Here is a 20,490-nt window from a genome sequence, read left to right on the forward strand (position 1 = left end):
CCCCCCTGTTTCCCTTTTCAGGTGGTTTTCCCGGGGTTTTTTTTTTTTTTTTTTTTTTTTTTTTTTTTCACAAATAGTGGCTTGAATGGAAATGGTTCAGGTTTGGTCACATCTGTCAGAGGCACTGTCTTTCACATCTGCAATTTCCGCCAGTCGGTAAACGTGCCTTTTTATGGCTCTCTTCTTCCCTCTCTATGAAGGTCAGATTTGCTGATTGCACGGCCCATCTGAACTGTGGATCTCTCTGGCTCCTCCACAGTTATCATCGGTATGTACACCTTTGCGGGGCACTGCTCCAAGTCACATTACACCAGGCAAGTAAATGTCAATAAAACAAAACAAAAAAGTTGTTATTCAAAAACGTTCACGCAAATTTTCAAGATAAAGAGTTTGGAAACGATCAGAAATGAATGTGAACGTCTGGCTCTGAAAGCAAAGACATTCTCTACTCTTCCAACCATTTTTTTTTTTACCAATTTATTCCACAGTGACTCACATTAACAGTGGAGTTAAGCAAATGTGCCCCAAAGGCTGGCTGGAGGCACGAGCACCTCTACGTCTGCTGCGTACGTGAAAACCGTCTGCAGTACACACATAAACATGCTCATGTAATTGCACATACTGCCTCTTTAGGTTGAGATGAAACGTAGATAATTAGCTCTAATGGAAACCAGACTTCCAAATCAACTCTGTTTCTCCCTCTGTCCGTCTCAGTCTGACTTCCTTCCCCCTTTGGTCTTTTTGTGGTGTTGAGGGTTAATGTAAACCAGGGCTCGTTGTTCCATAATGGGGACCTTCACAGGAGACACAGGAGGGGAGCGGCGCTGGTGAAAGCAAAGAGAGACAGGTAGACTTCTGCTGGAGTGTTTAAACAGCCAAACACACTTGAACCCAGGCCTGTTTTTTAGGGTGTAATTCATCTTTCGGCCAGTGTGTCACACAGAGCGGCCTGCGCCTTTGGTTTTGGATCAGTTTAGGGACTGCAAATGCAAACGCGAGGGCGATATAAAGCAGTGATTAATGAGTAGGAGAGAGTGTGCGTGAGTTTGTGTCAGTCATCAAAGAGTCTATAAATCATAGCACACTTAAAACTGGAGAGCCAGATGCCTTCACACTGATAACAAGCGGTCAAGCCATTACTTTCGAACATCAAAGAGGGCAGGAGCCGGGTTGCAGGACCCCCTCTTTTTTTTTGCTGTCTCTCCTTCTCGGCGTGGAATGTATTTCCTCCCCCCACACCCCATTTCATAGGCGTGAGAAATCTCTCTCTTTGTGTTTATAACCTGTATGTGTTTGTGTGCGTGTTTGGAAGCCGTAGAGGTGACATTCCTCTGTGTCAGAGCAACAGCCTCAAGTTTAAGATAACACAGCCACGGTAATCTAAGGGTGGGAATCGATTCTCCCCCATTGGTCAGTGGGGGCTTCAGGGTCAGAGCTGATGGCTTTACCTTCTGCACGCAAGCTGCAGCGCAAAAACACAACAACGCTTCCACAATCATCTCCTAACAACTGTGTAGAGAGGTAGATTTTCACACAGCGTTCACATCAGTGTTACTGTAGCCCTCTTGCCTAATTGTACTTGAAGTTTTTATGTGAAGTAACTACCTGGAGGATTCTTTTGGGGAAGAGTCAAAGGATCCAAAACTGTACACCCAAATGTAATATGTACTTTTTTAAAACCTTTTGTTAGGAGATATATATATATATATATATATATATATATATATATATATTTCTTACAGGTTTATATACTTGCTACATGAGCAGGTTATTTTGTTCTCTTTTGTTTATGAGAATCATTACGTTTATCCCATTTTGTGCTGTATTTTGTCTTAGTTCAACAAAATGTTTTATAAAATTCCACAAAGGATTACAACAATTTCATAACATCTCTGCATGAGATGTTTTACTAATTTTTAAAGATTCTACCCCACTCTTTATAGGCTGTTAAATTCAAAATTTTCAATGGAAATTGCTCACAAATACATTTACAAAGACATTTTCAATTTGCATTATTAACTAAAGCATGTTATTTTTTTTTTTTTTAGCAAAAATTTTGAGAGCGAGCTAGCTGCTCATGTAGAGCTAGCTAGCTGCCGTAGCACCTGCAGCTACCTCCCCCAATGCTGGCCTGGAGGACATCTGGGAATATCATGTATGCCTTCCACGGTTCCGAATTCACCACGTTCAAACAGACCACTAGATAATTATGGCTTTCCCAGATCCCCGAGCTCATGAAATCACTGCTGAATATGCCAGCAGTGCGAGATGTTTTCTTTTTGCCCCCCCTCCACTCTGCTTTAGTTCCCTTGGGTTTCATCAACAACCAATGAAAATAATGTTTACATAAACCTTAAAATCACTCCATTAGACCTTGAAGTGAAAGCCCTGCCATTGTTCAGTTTATTTAGGCTCACAAACGCTTGAACGAACTAACAAGACAGCCAAAAGAGATGAAAGATTGCATATTATTATCTTTATTTAACATATCACCAAATATTTACAACAGGAAAAATAATGGTTTATCCATTCAACACCGTTTGATAACCTGAAAATAAATAAGCTTTATTGGAGAAGAGGGATAAAAGGAATTCCATATCTGCATACAAAAATAAATACAAAATATTTCTTTTTTTTTTTTCTTAAAAAATTGTCACGGAATGTTGAGTCTTTTTTTTTCTTCTCGTGTTTCAAAACAGAGCAGTTCGTCAAGGGCTTGTTTTGTTTTTACAACATTCATAGTCGCAGTGGTCTCTCTCTTTCTTCATATCCGTCCTGGCAGTCCAAGTGCTCCCCTTGCAAACATTACAATCCACGCAAAGGGAAAAGTGAAAAGTGGGCTGCTTTCCTCAGAGGCCTGAAGCAAAGCAACAGATCCTGGGCCTTGGCTGCCTTCGGCCTGAGTCACTCGTTCTTCAGTCTGTGAAAGAAAGAAATATAAATTGCGTATCAGGAAAACAAATATCTATAATCAAACACTGATTTTACGTGGTATGTGGATGACGTCTTGAGATTTTAAGCTAAAGGTAGTTTCTGTTCAGTCTTTGAAAGAACGAGACCTGGTGAGTGATGTATTCCTAAAGATTTTGTTGCAGGTAAAAATACTTTTTACCTCCACTGACATAGAATGCTTCAGGGATAATATTTAGTAGTTTTTTGACCGAGAATACCTCTGCATTGTCTTTTTAACAAGTGACTTGCACTTATTGCACTGATAATCCATGTCAGTGAATGAACATTTGCAATAAGGTCTTTGCAAAACATTATTGGAAGGGCAATGCTTTGCACTAACTGGTCCAAGATTTTCAGTAGTCATTAAACTATAAAACCTGATGCATTCAAATAAATGGTGCTGATGACATTATGTAAGATTTGAATATAGTTTAGCAATAAGTGTCTAAAGCCTTTTTGCAGGTAAATATACATTTATTTTCACTGGTTTTCAATGATTTGCGCGTAACATCGAATTTGCTGTTCAAATGAGGCTTCAGCACTAGCTGAAGCCGTTTCGCAGACTTTGACGTAAATGCAACCCCTTAAATGTTTCAGTAGGTGCCAAGCAGACATGGGAATGGAAATAAGCCCAGGTTCCGTTTGACACATTGTGACCCAGCAGTGTGGAATGCTAAAGTGTCCCAGCTTACCCCGATGCCTCCTCGCAGACATCCCAGGTCCAGTTAGTGGGAAGTGGTCGACAAGGACCATGCGCCCCCCATCCTCCAAACTGAGAATGCGTAGCTCAAGCGCTCGTGCGCCACGTAGCTGCAATTGGTCCCTCGCGCGTCCAGCTCGTCACTCTGGAGGACCTGGCACAGAAAGTCAATATAGCGGGCCGCCAGCTTCAGCGTCTGGATCTTGCTGAGCTTGTCAGACGGGAGGGTGGGGATAATTTTACGTAACGACGTGAACGCTTCGTTCAACGACTGCGTCCGTTGTCGCTCGCGGATGTTGGCCATCACACGCTGCGTCTGCAGGTCGTCGAAGGAGCGCGCGGGGCTGCTGCTGCTGCTGGCCTCGCTGCCGCCGCTTCCTCCGTCGTCGCAGATCTTTCTGCACTTTTTCTTGCCTCGGATGGAGCTCTCTACGCCTCCCTCCTCATCCTCCTCCTCGTCCGTGCTCCGGCGCGCTGCCCGCCTCTTTCTCGCCCCTCTCCGTGGCAACTGACGGTCACTCTCCTCCTCGCTGTTCCCAGCGCTGTCCATCGGGGAGGAGTCGTCTTCCCGCATCGTCTTTTCAGACGGACTTTTTTTTTTCTTCTTCTTTCCTTTTTAGGATGTGGTACAGTTTTTGACCCCTGACCCAAGTAACTGTCACAAATATCAACAAACAGGGACAGCTATATTAAGGCGTTTGGCCTGCAATGGTTTTTAGACCTGAATTATGAAATGTGGTGCGCCACAAAGAGGGAGAGGTATCTGCCAGGCTGGGACGACCCCAGGCTCTTATAGGGAGGAGAGGGAGGATTTTGGGGAGGACTCTCTGATTGGGAGAGGAGGGGTGTAATATAATACTGCGGGAGAAGGAGACTTGGGGAAAAACTCCTTAAAACACGAAAGCTTCTCCACACAGAAGTGGGAGGATGTGGTGGGGGCAACGTTATTAAATCATGCATCTTGTGCAAACACTAGCTGTGTGGAGATAATTTCTTCTTCTCTTTTTTCCTTCCAGTGTTGCACAAAGCTAACAAAATAAGTGGAATTCCTTTGAGTTAGAAGGCCCCCACCCATCCATATTTTTCATTTTTCATCCACAGGTTGCTTTCGTAGCGGCCTTTAGCAGGTCTGCATTGTTGGGTCTGGCTTCCCTCATCTTCCTCTTGGCAATACCCCACAGATTCTTTAGGGGGTTTAGGAGAGGCCATTTTGCTGTAATGAAGCACACTGGTGCCATAGTCATTAAAGCAGGTACTTTTGTCAGCGTTGCTGGCGATTGCTGCTGGAAAAGGAAATCTGTATCTCCATACAAAGGGAAGCATGAAATGCTATAAAAGGTCCTTCTGCAGCTCCGTTGAATTGTAAGATGCTTTTAAAATCTCCTTTTGGTTCTGCATGTGGCACAACACAAAGAAGGTGACCAGCGATGTAAGCTCTGACCCCCATTGCAGCGTATGCCTTGTGACTCTCCCCCAGTCTTTTGAATGGGCTTGGATTCATATTTGTTTCAAGGCTGCAGTTATCTATATCGCCTTTGGACACATTTTCCTTCCACTAAGCTTTCTAGCAATTTACTTGAAAACAGACCTTTACCTTATGACAAAATCCGTTTGCTTTTTTGGCCTCGCGTAGTATTCTGGTTTTGTTATAAACTGAATTGTGTTTAGTGTTTTAATAAGCTTTAGGCCGCATTTATAAACAAAAACCAGAAATAAAGACTTAAAGTATATTAGTAAAGTATGTGTGATAGAACTACGTAGTTCACTTTTTAAATTGTAATAAATGAAGTTGTTGATCATATCAAAATGTATTGAAATGACATTTTGGAACAAAAGTGCCCCAGTTCAAAACAATTAGTTTACAAAATAAATTCTAAATAACAAAAGGAAACACATACATTTGATATTTAAGATATTTATTTAATTATCTAAATTTCAGCAATTCTACGTAGTAAAGTGTGGAAATATACTACTGACTGCATCTTGCAGAATGCATAAATAATCAGTATTTATTTACTTATTTCGTATCCCTGTTTTGTAGCACATTCTGAATTATTTTCTTTTCGCTTCCCCTTGTAAAGTCAGTGGGCGGAGCTAACTTCTACAAACAAGGTGATTGGTCGGCAGTTCAGGTGCAAAGTCTGGTTCACAAGACATACTGATACTTTAAATAGCATACTAAAGAAATAATAATAATAATAATAATAATAATAATAATAATAATAATAATAATAATAATAATAATAATTGCATACTAACGAAAATATTTACAAATAATTTTAATATATAAATAATTCTGTTTTTAATTATTAGTTTTACAGATTGTGCATTTAGTAAATTTCCAGATGTAAATTAACTAAAACATTCTTTATTAGTCATTGTGTCTTGGTTTTCTTTAAGTTAACACACATATGAGTTTTCACTTCATTCATGACAATACAGCCTCTCCCAAAGCTTCTATTTTCCAGATAGAGATCCAGAGATCCGAATGTTGAAAGTTTCATCCCCTTTTCTTCTTTCACATTCAAAATAAACAGAAAAAAAAACCCCAGCTAAAAGTCTCAGCGAACTGCTAGGTTTAGACGCCTCAGAAGGGAACAGCGGTGGTTAAAAAACATCAGGCCACTGAAACACAGGAGGTTGTCCCAGCAGGAGGTCTTTGCTCCTATAAGCAGACCGACGTGTTTATTTTCACGTCAGCTGCCCCGCGTTGAGGTATGCACTTAAATGGGCCCGACTTCCCCGCAGGGAATCGCGGCACAGCAGCTCAGGTTTAAAGGAAGATCCGTCCTATCCAAGGGTGCTCTTAGGGGCGGAACGCTGCGCGCAGCAGGGCGCTTATGGGACTGGACCGAAACGCAAATATGTGGTAAAGGTGGAATGGGAGGGAGGACAAGAGCAGTCGTGAACGTACTTGACCAGTCAGCAAAAGTTTCTACTAATAGAACAATGCTATTTGTGTTTAAAAGAAGAAGAAGAAAAATAAAATGCTGCTTGGGTGGGGAGTGGGGGGGGGGAGGGAGTGCTTGTGGATCTTATCGGTATGTAATCTTGACAGTGCAAAATATTTGAAAGCCAAATCCAAGATTCACTGCGTGAAGCCGGGTGATCATCTTGATCTCAGGGGTGTAAATTGACAGAGACAGGCTCCGATTGAGGCCTTTGCGATTAGGCTTGCTGCTTCACTCTTGATTGGGTTAAAATGATTCATCTCTTCCCTCTACATTTCTCGGTAGGAAACCAAATCGTCAAATTATGGAGTAAAAAAAACGTGAGTAGCTCACCAGCCAGACGCCAGGTGAGGCGTCTGGCTGCGTAACTCTCCAAGGTGCTGAAACACGCATTACGATCTTCACCGTCAATCCTTTTGAAGTTCTGATCAGGAGTTTTCACGAGCAAACACTGAGCTGTTCATCTCCTTGTAAGTAAACGCGGGCATTATTTTTTTCAAGGAACAAACAAAAAGGTTGAATTTTGTAAGGAACCATAATTTTGGGGGGAAGAGAGCGGATGGTGCACGGTTCTCTTTGGGTACTCCGGCTTTCTCCCAAAAGTAAAAAAAAAGAAAAGAAAAAGAAAAACATGACCGTTATAGGTTGATTTATGTAGGTTGAGTGGCTTCTCTTGATTACTTTGTTTGTGTGGTTATAGGAAATCAATCAAAGTTGACCCTGCTTCTTAGCCAATAGCGACACTACAAGGATGAAGCGTGGAGACAATGCTTGGTGCCTCCAGGCCAGCAGGGGGCCCCCATGAGTGCAGGACTTTTAACTGCTATTTCAAAGTTTTCTCGTTACAGAGTTTAAAATAATGTATTTTTTTTTAACCTTTTCGAATGGTTTCGGTTTTAAATGAACTAACAAATATAGGGTTAATACTTAATACTAAATTTTTATTTTAATATTCACAATTTAATATGGCTGTCCATTAATTTCTCCTATGGAGTCCATATATACGGGCTTAATCAGTAAATAATAATAATAATAATAATAATAATAATAATAATAATAATAATAATAATAATAATAATAATAATAATAAATCAGTTTACATTCTTTGGTGGGAGGAACCGGGTACTCCGGTTCCTCCCACAGTCCAAAAACATGATTGTCAGGTTAATTGACCTCTCCAAATTGCCCCTAGGTGTGAGTGTGTATGCATGGTTGTGTGTCTCTGTGTTGCCCTGCGACAGACTGGCGACCTGTCCAGGGTGTACTCCGCCTCTTGCCCGGAACGTTAGCTGGAGATAGGCACCAGCAACCCTCCCGACCCCACTAAGGGACAAGGGTGATGGACATTCTTTGGTGTAGATTCTTGGACGTCCATGGTAGTCTTGAGAGTTATACATTTATAACTATCAATTAAAAGTACAACCAATTAAATCAACCACTCCTTCCAGATTATACTGAAACAGTACTCAGATAAAGCCGACGTTTCCTCTGTGAAAATTTCCTTTCAATTGTTCGATTCATTAAGCGAATAATTGAACGGTCAAGTAAAACACGAGTGACTAAATCCATTCCCCTTTCAGGCCTGATATTATTATCAAATAATAATAATAATAAAGCGCCTATCGCAAAAATAAAAACACATGCGTTCCCTGCTTCTTAACTGTGTAGCTGTTTATTCCCCTTTTTCCAGAAGCAACTTATTTTTAGTCAGTATGGAAGGAAAAAAACAAACAAACAAAAAAAAAAACACACACACACACACAACTCTGTCTCAGGTGTTCTCCAGCAGGTCCATCATGAAGGAGATGTAGACAATGGCCAGACGCAGCGTCTCGATCCGAGACAGCCTCTTCTCGTACGCAAATGTGGGGACTTTTCTCCTCAGCTCGTCAAACGCCTCGTTCAGGCTGAACATCCGCTTTCTCTCCCGCACGTTGGCCGCCTGCCGCTGGACTCCGGTGATGATCCTTCTGCGTTTGGACCTGCTGTGCCCGCGGCTGCAGCACCTCGGTGAAAAGCTCGCCGGACGCTCCGTGCGCCCTCCGCCAGGCAGCGGGGACGTGCTGCAGGAAGAGCCGCTCAGGTTGTTCGGACAGTAGGCCGAGACGTCCACCTCCTCAGACCCTAAAGCGCACTTCTGGGTGAACCCGATCAGGTTGATGTCACTGACGAAGTTTATTAACACGGAGTCGTGAATGTCCATGATCGAGTCTGCATGCAGCTGGCAGAGCGAACGGGATCTCTCTTTTGTTTGTCTCCTGTTCAGTTAAGAGCAAAAGAAAAAAAAAAAAATCAGACTCCAAGCGATCACCAAACCACGACAAGTGCATCCAGGTTTCTACATATCCTGTCAGCTCTCCACGGGGTTAGATCCTCTTTGGCTGAAGTCCAAGTGCCTTTTTCCTGCGGTTTTAATAAGCCACCCACACCTCTTCACAGCGCCACATCTTTCACGCCACCTCTGCTTTTAAATCGACTGTATTTCTCCTCTTAGTAAGGCCTTTTTAGAGGAAAGCTGGAGGGTTCCGCCAATTGATGCGCTGTCCCCCTCCGCCCCCGGAGGCCCTAAATGAGCTTCTGAAGAACGGAGGCTCTTGACAGAAGGTCACAGACTCTTGTTTGCGCTCTTCCCTCGGCCTCGGCTGCTAAATAATGACACTTTTAACACTTAAACTGGCCAGGGGAAGACCAAACAGAACATTCTCTGACAGTCAAAAGCTTTTCTGTTGCAAATCAAAGCAAATAGCTGTCCGTTCCCATGGCAAGAAAGAGTCCACACTGCAGGAACTGCTGAGAGAGAGTCACTGGGAGCTTCAATACGGCAAAGAAATTCCTCTTTGTCTTAATTTTTTACTCTCAATCAGTTTTGCTAATGAGTTTATTTACTTTCCACTTGCTGTTTTCTCTATGCTCAAGTACAGACAAATTGTCCACATGTTTAATGTGACTATTTTTTTGAGTAGAGATCATTGTTACATTTCTTTCAATTCAGTGTTTCCTGATCAGGGAGATGGTTATTAAAAGCTACAAAACACTAGTTGCTGATTCATGAATAGCCGACTGCTTTTCGGTATGATTTTGGGGACGGGCCTCACAAAACAGTCGTACTGCTTAGACTTTGTTCATCCTGGTTTGTTTAGAGTCTCGGTCCATCGGTTCCATCAACTCTGATCAGCTTCATAATCCCACAGCATGATGATGCCGCCACCATGTTTCACAGAGAGGACGATGAGTTCAAGGTCATGTGCAGCATCACATCACCTTGATGCTGCAGGTGCATAAAAACAGGGGGAGGATATGTGCTGATTTGTAAAATAAGATCGATGTTTGTGTGAGAAAAAAACCACTTAGTTATTTAGTTATTTGGCAAACCTCAACCTAACGTCACAGTTGATAAAAACACTTTGAAACCCCCTTTTGTTGATGATTTCATGGTGCGTTTTACTCCACTGAGACAGAAAACACACTTTTTACTTTATTAATAACAAATAAGACGTCTGATCAGGAACTGCACTTGTTTTCTTCAACTGTATCCGGGTAACCAGTTTTTTTTTCTTCTTCTTCTTCATTCTACTGCCAACCTGAACCAAAATATTGCACTGGAATGTGGTGTGATTTGGTGACAGTTCTCCACTTACAGAAAGCAGATATCCATACACATATACTATTAAAAAAAGAAGATGAGTCTGCATCGTTTTATGATTTAACGTTTCTCTTGATTTTGAACGTGCATCTCCTCCACGTCGCTCTGACTTTATACCTTCGTCTCACTTTCGTTTTGTGTATTTTCCTGGCAGACAGATACTCATGACGGGACATTCCGTGGGTTGTCGTGGAGACGCTGTGAAAGCACAGCTGGCCCGTAGAATATGAGGTAATCTCACCCTGGGGCTGCTTAGCAAATATTGGTCTTAAATAGGGAGTAAAACCCCAAAAGAGGCATGCAAACAGAGTCACAGGGACACACACACACACACACACACACACACACACCTACAGGGGTTTATCCCAGTTTTAGTCAGGACATACCTAAACACAGACACTCAGAATGGTTCATTTCCTGCGCTGCTCTCTTATTACTGGCAGTACAGATTAAAATTAATGACGGTTGTCTTGTGACAGCGTTGAAAGAAAACCCCGTACATGTGATGTGTGCAAATTCATTATAAACAGAATGCCCTTAAGAGGTTTTAATTCAGTGAATTAATTATCTTATGTTTTTACAATAAGTTAAGGAAACCATTCAAATATGCTGACAACGCAGGTAAAGCAGTCTGGATATTAGTTTGTAAATTTTTTTTTTAAAGGCTGTTACAGTGCCTTGCAGAAAAGTATTCATTCATTTTGGGCTTGAACATTTTCATATTTTGTCACATTACAACCACAATCTACTGTTTTTTTTGTTGTTTTTTTGTGATTTAATGTAAGAGACCAGCACAATGTAGGGCAAGATTGTGAAGTGGGAGAAAAATGAAAAAATGTCACCACTGACCTGTGTCACGTGTTCCTTGCTCATCTTGACGCTGTTTGTTCGCTTGTGTTATCCAACAAACATCAGAGGGTTTTATAGAGCAGCTGGATGTAAAATGAGATGAAAAGTACACGCAGGATTGGAGTGCATTCACCATCTAGGCAACTGGTTGTAAAGGATTTTATTTCAGCGATATCAGAAGAAAACAATGTGGATATACAAAAGCTTGAGCTCAGTTTGAAAAACAAAAACCAAAAAAAAAAAAAAAAAATCCCAGCATCCCGTAAGCATGGGTTGTCAGCCTACAAAAGGACATATTTTGTGGTATTTAGGGAATCTAAATCTTAACGCACAACTGAGCCAGGGAAAAAAACAACAAAAAAAAACAAAACAAAAAAAAACTAAATGCTTGTTACATAAAGTGCACTCGTTTTTGCCCAGAGGAAACTGAAGGTTTTGAATATAGAGATCACCAGAGAGCAGTGCGTGTCCGATGAGCTGCTGCAGAGCAGCCAGAGCTGTTCTCACAATGTAAATCTGTCTCGCTCTACTCCTCCTCTGGCTCTACGCTCGGCTTGCTGTCAGAGCACTGCCAAATTGTGTCGACCACCTCCGACGTAAATCACACTCAAGATGCTCCCCTTTGGTTGCTTCTTCCTTTTTTTCCCTTGTGCTTGATCCTGAATCCTAATCTCTCTCTCTCTCTCTCTCTCCCTCTCTCTCTCTCTTGCCATGTTTCCAAGTTTTTCCTCTTTCGATCTCATTTCGATCACCAGCTCTCTGCACGTTCTCCACACCGGCAAATTAGGAACACGAGACCACACTTGGTACTGTGAGTACACAGTTCTTTGCAAGTGTCTACACTTTGCACAGTACTTACATTTGAACTTAGAAACAAGTTGGCAACCCTTTCGTAACATTAAGGCTGACTTAGATCTGGAATCTAAAGGGAAAGGAGTCAAAGTTGGACAAAGGGAGTGGAGGAGATGTGTTTAACTCCTGACCTGTCTGCTTCTCCTTCACTGTGTCACTCTGAATTACTCCTCTATCCTTCTAGCTTTTTCTGGACCCCAAAGCTGACTCATGCATGAGTCCCTTTTGTCCAATGCTACATTTCTCTCTCTCTCTCTCTGATTGGTGGGACTCCTTTGCCAGTGGCCTGTTATTGGATGTTTACACAGCTGGGTGGCCATGTGAAACACACAGGGCTCATGACTTGGACACACTCCAATACCACATCATATATCTTCTTAACCCCCTCCTTGAGCTTCTCCCGCCCCACCACATACACAGATACACCCACCCGTTCGCAAAACCGCTGCATGCCTTCGGTTCTCCATTTTTTTTTTTTTTTTTTTTAATAAACATTTCTTTCAGCCCGGTGTCACTTGGAAATGTCACCACGTGGCTCCTTTACCCAACCATAATGGTGTCAGCACCTTTTTCGTTGACTCTAAGCACCCGCGCCCACACCCACTTTACACCCACCTTCTGGCCTTCTTTTGGTCTGAGTAATCCCCGGGTTTGTTTTGAAGAGGAAAAAAAACAAAAAAAAACTGGGTCTCTTCTGTCTCTACTTACTGTCTGTACTTTCAAAGTGAAAAATTCAATATCTGCAGTCAGTGCGATAAAGGCACTTTTTTTTTTTTTTTACTGTGTTTTGGTCCTGTTACTCTGCGCATAAGTATCTAAGTGACAGTCTGTTATTTCTTATGATTATTTTCCCCTTTGCGGAGATATAACTTAGATACCACATGTTTTCCACAAGGACAGGGATTTTCTTTGCTCAACATGACACTGGTAGCACTTAAAAACAAACAAGCTCTGAAATATGGAGCGCATAAAGAAGGAGCATTAACAGTTCCTGCATAAACAGCAGAATATTTACCTTCTCAGTGGGATTTCTGACGTTTTATGTTTTGCAGCTTGACGAACCAAAGCACCAGATCCATGTTAAATAAATGTGCACTTTATGTTTGCGTGCATGCGTGAAGTTTTCCGAGCAAACTTAGCTGTATATGTGACATGGTGATAAGAGATAGGAAGGTGGTTATTTTTTTTTAATCTGTTTATAAAGTATTAGACTGTATAGCAAGGATAGAGGGGATTCATTTATTTTCTTTTCACATCAGAGTCTGGCAGCTGAGTTTAGTGCTTCCAGTTAATCCAAAATTGCTGGAATATCTCAGGTTAAAGGAGCTGTAAATGACTTTTGACAAGGTGTGTTGGTGATTTTGAGGCCTGCTGTGATATGAAATGAACTTGTTTCCATTTCAGCAGTATTAATTACATCTGCAATGTAAATAACAGAACAGGCCTGACAGGATGTTCGGGAGTTCATCAAAAACAAACCAGAATGCCTCTGCAAATCAGACTCATCTATCTGATCCTGTGCTGATATTTAGTTTTAAGGAGCCAACTTATGCAGCAGGGATGTACGACACTCTGCACAGCAATGATTTCGCTTGAAGTGTGCATAGAAAATATCCGATTGGGTGATTTTATTATTCATTTTTATGTGCTTTACAAGGTGTATTCAGATTTGTTCTACTTTTAAGCGTTTTTGTTTCCACTCAAGATCTTGAAATTCACCCATAAAAACAAGAAAACAAGAAAACCAGCCAACCCCTCAACTAAACAATCAGCCATCTGACCCACAGAGAAAGGGTAAAAAAATAAACCCGGACATATTAATAACCAAATCTGCACACTGGTATGAATAGGTTTATCATGTAGCAGCAACTAAAATAGTTTTGCGAGTTTCCAGCAGATTGAATGGATACTTTTATGCAAATCCAGAGATGGGTGAAACCCCCTTTGGATTGGGTTGATGATTGATGCCGTACTTCAGTTTTGGCCATGTAGGAAAAATATAATAAAGACTCTTATTAAAAAGAGATGGAGTCAGCTTGTTACGAGATCTCACTTTTGTCCTCAGTGGAAGCAGCGTTACTCTGCAAATTCACTGATCTGAGATTTTCCTGTTCACTTTACATTTTACTGCTTGTGGCTTGCAGTAAATCAAAGTGGGATTTCTGCAAAGTCAGTGAATCACTCAGTGACTTAGGGCGCTTATTTCGTTTTCATGTCTATTGCCTAATAAGTTCTTTTCCAGATTTCGGCTCTAATGTAGGTTACACATCATCAGCAGCAGAACCGGCCACCCACATTTCCTTTCATCTTCCTCCTGCGCCTTTAGGTGCCTTCAGCTCTGCCCTGTGGTTTGACGAGGTCCTCAGAAAAAATATTAGAGTGAAATATTCAACTGCGTCCCTGGTATTGTTCTGCAGAGTTACGTGACTGGATGTGAGCTAACTTTTTCCAGTCCCAGAAGTTTTCATTCCTCCCCTTTGGCTTATTTATTTTCCTGTGGTTTTGGGAGGTTGTAGCAGCAGGTCTGATGACAAAATGTGTGTGTTCTCCTTTTTAACCTCTCTAACCTCATATTTGCTCTGCATTCTTCCTCCTTTGCACTTAATTTATAAGCAAACAGAAGAGGGAGTGACAAAAAAGATATATTTTTACATTAGGTTGTTGTTCCAGAATAAATCAATGTAGCTATTCTCTAGTCTTTAAGCATGCTCCTTAGATTAACACTCTAATCATTAGGCTTTTTCTCTGTTGATGTTAATAAGATACAAATAATTAAGATTAAAAGAATGAATGTTTCTGTTTTTTTTTTCTTTTTCAAACCTCTGTCTTTTCTTTGGCATATTTCCACATTGTTTTGAGTGTAGGAGTTATAGTTTATTTTGAACACAGTCTAGACAGTCTAGCTCCTCATTATGCTGAGGTTTATTAATCTAACTCGCCTGGCCAGGCAGGGCAGACACAGTCAGACAATCTCACAGACAGACGTAGTAAATGTACACCCTTACATTCAGTGCTACCGCACACTTTATACCTATTTATAATTTTAAGGTGTGTTTTGTCTTTTGAAAAACATCTTAATTTGACTTAATTAGTCGCCTGCAGTTTTTCTTTTTATTTTATTTATTTATTTACCCTTTTTTAAAATATATATATATATATATATATATATATATATATATATATATATATATATATATATATATATATATATATATATATATATATATATATATATATATTATTTGTTGCCACTATTTCGATTGATAATCTTTTCTTTCGTATTTTGATTCATTTGTGTTGTGATTATTTCTAGGTTTCTTTTGGAGTTAGATTTTAGTTTTTTTTCCCTTTTTTACGCCCCTGGATATGTTTGCTGTTCTTTATTAAGCACCTTATGAATTTAGATCCTCATTTTGATTTAAAGTCGCTGATCATTCTTCTTCTTCCGTATCTTTTTCCCGTACTCATTTTTCTGGTCAGTAGTCATTATTTTTTCCCCTCATCTCCTCTCGGTTTAGATCACCACTCAGCTGCACATTCTGCTGAAATGACTCCATGTCACCAGTCGTTGACTAATGTTGCTGGGTTGCCATGGAAACCACTAGGAAAATGACAGAGCGCAGCAACAACGACGCGTTAGGGTTGAAAATCCAGAAATATGTTTACGCGAGTTGGTACCAAATATTATTATCAAGTCCTTCACTGTCCCCCGCAAAAAACATCTTTCTTCCACAACAAGCTCAGTAAGTTATTATTAAGCAAAACCCAAGAGTTTAAGCACCTAACAAGGCACCGTTAAATCATCCAGTTATTAAGCACATGGCACAACTTACCAAGACGAGGCCACCTGCTGCGTCCAGACATTGACAGCTCAGGTGACTTGGATGAGAGAACGACTAGTGAGGCATGATGGTTAGCAACCCTAGAATCTATCGGTGGCTGCAGAAAATCTGAGACTGCATCAGAGGTTCATCATCACAGCCGTAAGCACACGTTCAATCCTGCGATGTCCAAGATTTTGTGGGAAAATTTGAAAACCTACTTGGAATCTGAACTTGAGATATCTTGCGCCACTTCTCAGTATCCAGATGTGCAAATCTGACAGACACTGACCCCCTAAAGACTCACAGAAGCAGCAAGGACTTGAACACCTTTCAGATTTAGATTTGCAAAAAAAAAAAAAAGAAAGTTGAGACATATTTGTTTAATTTTTCATCCGCTTAACAATTTTGCACCACTTTGAACAGTCTAAAAATGCAGTCTGCTGGAGTTCATGGGTTGCAACATGACAAAAAAAAAAAAAGTGAAGTTGAAGATCTATGCAACACTGAAATGAAGTAACTCAAGTTGTTCCCTGGATAATACGAGATCTGTTTTCTTTTTTTTTGCTAGGGTTCACAGGAGCAGGACAGTTAAATACTATCCACCTATTAAACCAAACATAAAGCTGCATTTGCAGACAATGGTCTCCGTGGCTCTCTGTCCGAGTTTGCCCACCTCTAATGAGAAAGAAGCAGAATCTTTCTGAGGCCTTCACAGCTGCCCGTCGATCTTCAAAGGACGGAGTCTGACAGAAAAGCGCTCTGCCCGAGTCGTGTTGAGAGTCAATGTGGCAACGGTTGCACCACTCTGACTGGTGGAACACTTAAGGTTTTTATGACCTGCTGCCATTTGGGGCTCTGGGACAGAGCAGCGCACCGACCACATAACTAATTAGGCTTGGCCATCACGGGCGTGTAAGGTTGGGGATTTGTGGACTGCGGGCTGTGGATGTGTCTGCATGAGTGAATAAGCTAGTGAGCCAGTAAATGTGTGCCGTGGGCTGTTGAACGTGTGAGTCCTGGACCAGGAGAATTGCGTCAGGCCGTCGTTTGTTCTCCATAAAGACTCCACGGACCCTTTCATGTAGAAGCTGCCGCCAGGCCTGGAAACTTTGACACAGGAGATAGAGACCCACAGCCAACCAAGACACACACACACACACACACATGCAGACACACTACAGCTCACACACAGACACACACCAGATACTGCTCCTATCGGGGCTCAACCAAACACTCCTGCTGCTATCGTCTCATTTCTCTGACCCTCCTCTTCCTTTTTCTTCTTCTTCTTCTTCTCTTCATCAGAGAATCCCAAAGATAAATGGCCACGCACAGATATGAGAGGGGGGTGGGGGAGTGGCGGGGCGAATTGGGTGTCAGACGTGGAATGTGTGTGAACTGCACACTGCCTCCTATAAATCAGGGAGACAAGCGGGAGGAGGAGGCAAAGAGGGAGAGAGAAAGCAGGGCAGGAGAGAAGAAGGCCAGTCAGCGTGAGGGAGTGATAGGAGGGACGACAAGATGAATGGGAGAGCAATGAGGGAGGAGGTACAGGTGCAAGAAAGGGTGCAGGCTGCAAGTAGGGCTTGGATGAATGAGTGAGGAAGGTCATGCAGGGACAAATTAGAGTTGAAGATCACTTTAATGTTCAAAAACAACAACAACAAAAAAGACATTCGTTAAGGCCTATAGGTTGAAATTTCATTTTGTTTTGCCCGGTGCGAAGGCAGGCAGTCAGGATGCACCGATAACAGCTTCTGACAATCAGATGATCTATGAATCATCAAAAGGGCTTTAACTGGAACATACGCCACTCCCTCAATAAGTCTCCCTTAAAACAGCTTTATGACTTGTAACCAATGTCTTTTTCAGATGGTAATACATCTTAATTAACTTTTGATTTGTGCTCATTTCCAGCCTTTGCTGAAGCAGTTAAATTGGTGCCAAACTCAACAAGTACATTCCTATTAACTCATGGTCTGGATTAGTTGGGAAGCAATAAAAAGAGGACAGCATGAAAAAAAAAGTGTCTGGCGGCTCAAGTGAAGGTAAACCTTTGGCAAACATAATGTTAAGAGTGGCTGCTGAGAGCGTGCTGATGTTTTAACAGACAGAACCTTATTAGCTGAACGCGTACTTTCCGTCTAGTTTAGATTAGCTGCTCAAAAATACGGTAGAAAATAAGAAATAAAGCCCAACAACTCTCTTGATTTCCTTACAAAATGACTCACTCAGCACTAACTTTTCATGTTTCTGACATTGCATCCACAAACTTTGACATTTCATATTTGGATTTTGTGTTGTAGAACAATAAAATATATATATATATATATATATATATATATATATATATATATATATATATATATATATATCTTGCATGGCTGTAAAGTGGAAAGTAAATGACATGTGGATGGATATGGATTGAAACTCTTGAAATGTTTCTTTACAAAATAGCTTTATCTCATCAGAATTGAGCTACAGCTGTGAAATCTTGCCACAATTAGACTTAGGTCTAGACTTTAACTGGACCATTCTAACGCTTGAATATGAACAAGTGAAACAAATACAGACAACACTTTTTGTAGTTTTTAACTTATTTTCAACGACAAAACGATATCTTCTTAAATGGAGAATGTTAGAAACAGTGCACGGTTTTGCGTTGTCTTTCATTAGCCATGTTTCTTTTCTTTCATGTAAATTTTATTGTAAGTAGGGCCGCAAATATGTAGTGATACTTTTTTATTACCCTCAAAAACTTCTTCCCAACATTAGACTTTGATAAACACAGCAAGGGTTTTGACAGAAGTTTTTATTTTTTGTTGCAGGGAGTAGATTAAAAAACACATTTTCTATTCCAAAACAAAGTGAGACATTTGACCCATAGAGTTAGGACACTCTATATTTTATTTAATGAAGGTAAATGTCTGAGATCAAAACAACAACATGTTCCTTTCTACTTTGTTTTGTTAAAATAGTGCATGTTTAACACTGCGTCTTACCGACTTGGACGGTAAAAAGAAAAGACTCTGAGTATCCTCATGGGAAAACACACCCTCTTTAAACAGGCTCTTTCTAAAGAGCACATCATGTGAATTATTTGTGTTTTAGTTAATAAACTTAACCAAAGTGCAGAAGCTGCTTGTGGGAAAATTGAGAAAAAAATAAAAAATAAATCAGAATCAGGGACTTGTCAACCAACTTTCGTGAAAGATCGTCTTTTCTGTGATCTCACCATTCTTCCAGATCATTCCGGCAGACTTTCCGGCCCTCTCTTTTTCACATCAGTTTCATCGGGTAGCACTCTTTGACTATAGGCAACTGCAGCGATTTAATTCTTTCCACTTTCGTCATTCTGCTCTAGATCAATATCCATTTCAGTGACCCAAGCCTCAGCTGTCAGACCCTCGAATTTAACTTCCATGTCACCGTGGTACACTGACGAATCTCTGATTGACTCACAGACTGTAAACGTACCCTGATTCTGTGGTGGGAAAACGATCCCGTGCCATCAGCGCTCTGTCACCTTGCTTGACAGTTTGACAGTTTTTATGTTTTTTGGGGCTTAAATGCTGGGTTGCGCTCACAGAACGTAGTCATGTGTATTCTGGCCAAACATCCCGAAATTTGTTCCTGCATCTTCAAAGTGTACAGTTATAGAAATCTTGTGGCGTGCAGACGTTTCAGAGTAAAAGGTTTTCTCTTGGGAACCTTTACAAAACAAATAACTCTGGTTCAGTTTTCCCCAAAACTTCTGTTTTAACCCTTAGGGTCAAATTTGACCATTTTTTGACATTTTGCAGCATTAAAAATACCTAATAAAAGCATCATTTTAGTGTGTGCAGATGATAAACTTCATTACTCTTAAATTTAACCTCAATCTATTAAAATGGACTTTAGATTCAGAGGTGAGGGTCAGACCAGGGATGATGGGGGTTTTAGGGAAAGTCAGTTTCTCACCACGTTTCCTCTGGCTCCTCCAGAGAAAGGCACCTGCTACTATTTGAAGTGTTAAAGAGGGAAAAAAAACTAAACTGCCTAAGAACGATCATGTATTTCCCATGACACACAGATCTTACATCTTCGATTATTCCCCGTCTTCTGAGAGATGACTCTGAGGGAAAGGAAAAGGCAGGTACTTATTTCCATGCAAGTTGCAGGCGGTGGAAAACGTCATCTGGACGACTCCAGAATCAGAAAATCTGACTACTTCTACAGCTCTGTCTCCCGTCACCCATACCACAAACTGTGACTGAAGTGAGAAACACGACAGGAATAAAACGGTGTGGTTAATGGTAATCTTGTCAGCTTTTGGTCTGAGTAAATACTTCTCATTGCAAAGATCTAATGTCCATGCACGATGGCTACAGCAGTACGCCTACCAGTGACTGCATGTGAGGCTGACATCTCAATATTTTTGCAGCTCAGAATAGATTGTAAGGAGGATGAAGGAAAACTTGTTCGATTCTGCAAATCGACCAAAAACCAGGGTGGAGAATCGTCCTCCAGCAGATTGACGTTAAACAGAGATTAAAACACATTCATGTGACTGAATGGCCCAGTCAAAGTCCGGACCTACTGATCTGAACACGTGGCAAGATGTAAATATAAAAGTACATTCTCACACACCAAACCTCACCGGAGAAACACTTTTCAGAGTTGTATTAGTAAAGACAACGTTAAAACCTGCATATCATTTGCCTTCCACATCACATTTAT

General features: G+C 41.0%; 2 protein-coding genes across 2 annotated transcripts; both read right to left on the minus strand.

The window, feature by feature from the left end:
• Window positions 1–2,456: 2,456 nt before the first annotated feature.
• On the minus strand, window positions 2,457–4,932 carry twist1a (twist family bHLH transcription factor 1a). Its single transcript, XM_015018057.1, has 2 exons — window positions 3,646–4,932; window positions 2,457–2,920 (listed from the first exon to the last, which is right to left on the minus strand). Exon 1 carries the CDS (start codon window positions 4,224–4,226, stop codon window positions 3,678–3,680), a length of 549 nt encoding a protein of 182 aa, XP_014873543.1. The 5' UTR covers window positions 4,227–4,932; the 3' UTR covers window positions 2,457–2,920; window positions 3,646–3,677.
• A 3,405-nt stretch (window positions 4,933–8,337) lies between these two features.
• Window positions 8,338–9,532, minus strand: LOC106936836 (fer3-like protein). The gene has a single exon (XM_015018059.1). The coding sequence runs from the start codon at window positions 8,804–8,806 to the stop codon at window positions 8,375–8,377; it is 432 nt and encodes a 143-aa protein (XP_014873545.1). The 5' UTR covers window positions 8,807–9,532; the 3' UTR covers window positions 8,338–8,374.
• Between the last annotated feature and the right edge of the window lie 10,958 nt (window positions 9,533–20,490).

This window comes from Poecilia latipinna, unplaced genomic scaffold (genome assembly GCF_001443285.1).
Source record: "Poecilia latipinna isolate Pla-1442-1.1 unplaced genomic scaffold, P_latipinna-1.0 Scaffold2224, whole genome shotgun sequence".
NCBI classification, from domain to species: domain Eukaryota; kingdom Metazoa; phylum Chordata; class Actinopteri; order Cyprinodontiformes; family Poeciliidae; genus Poecilia; species Poecilia latipinna.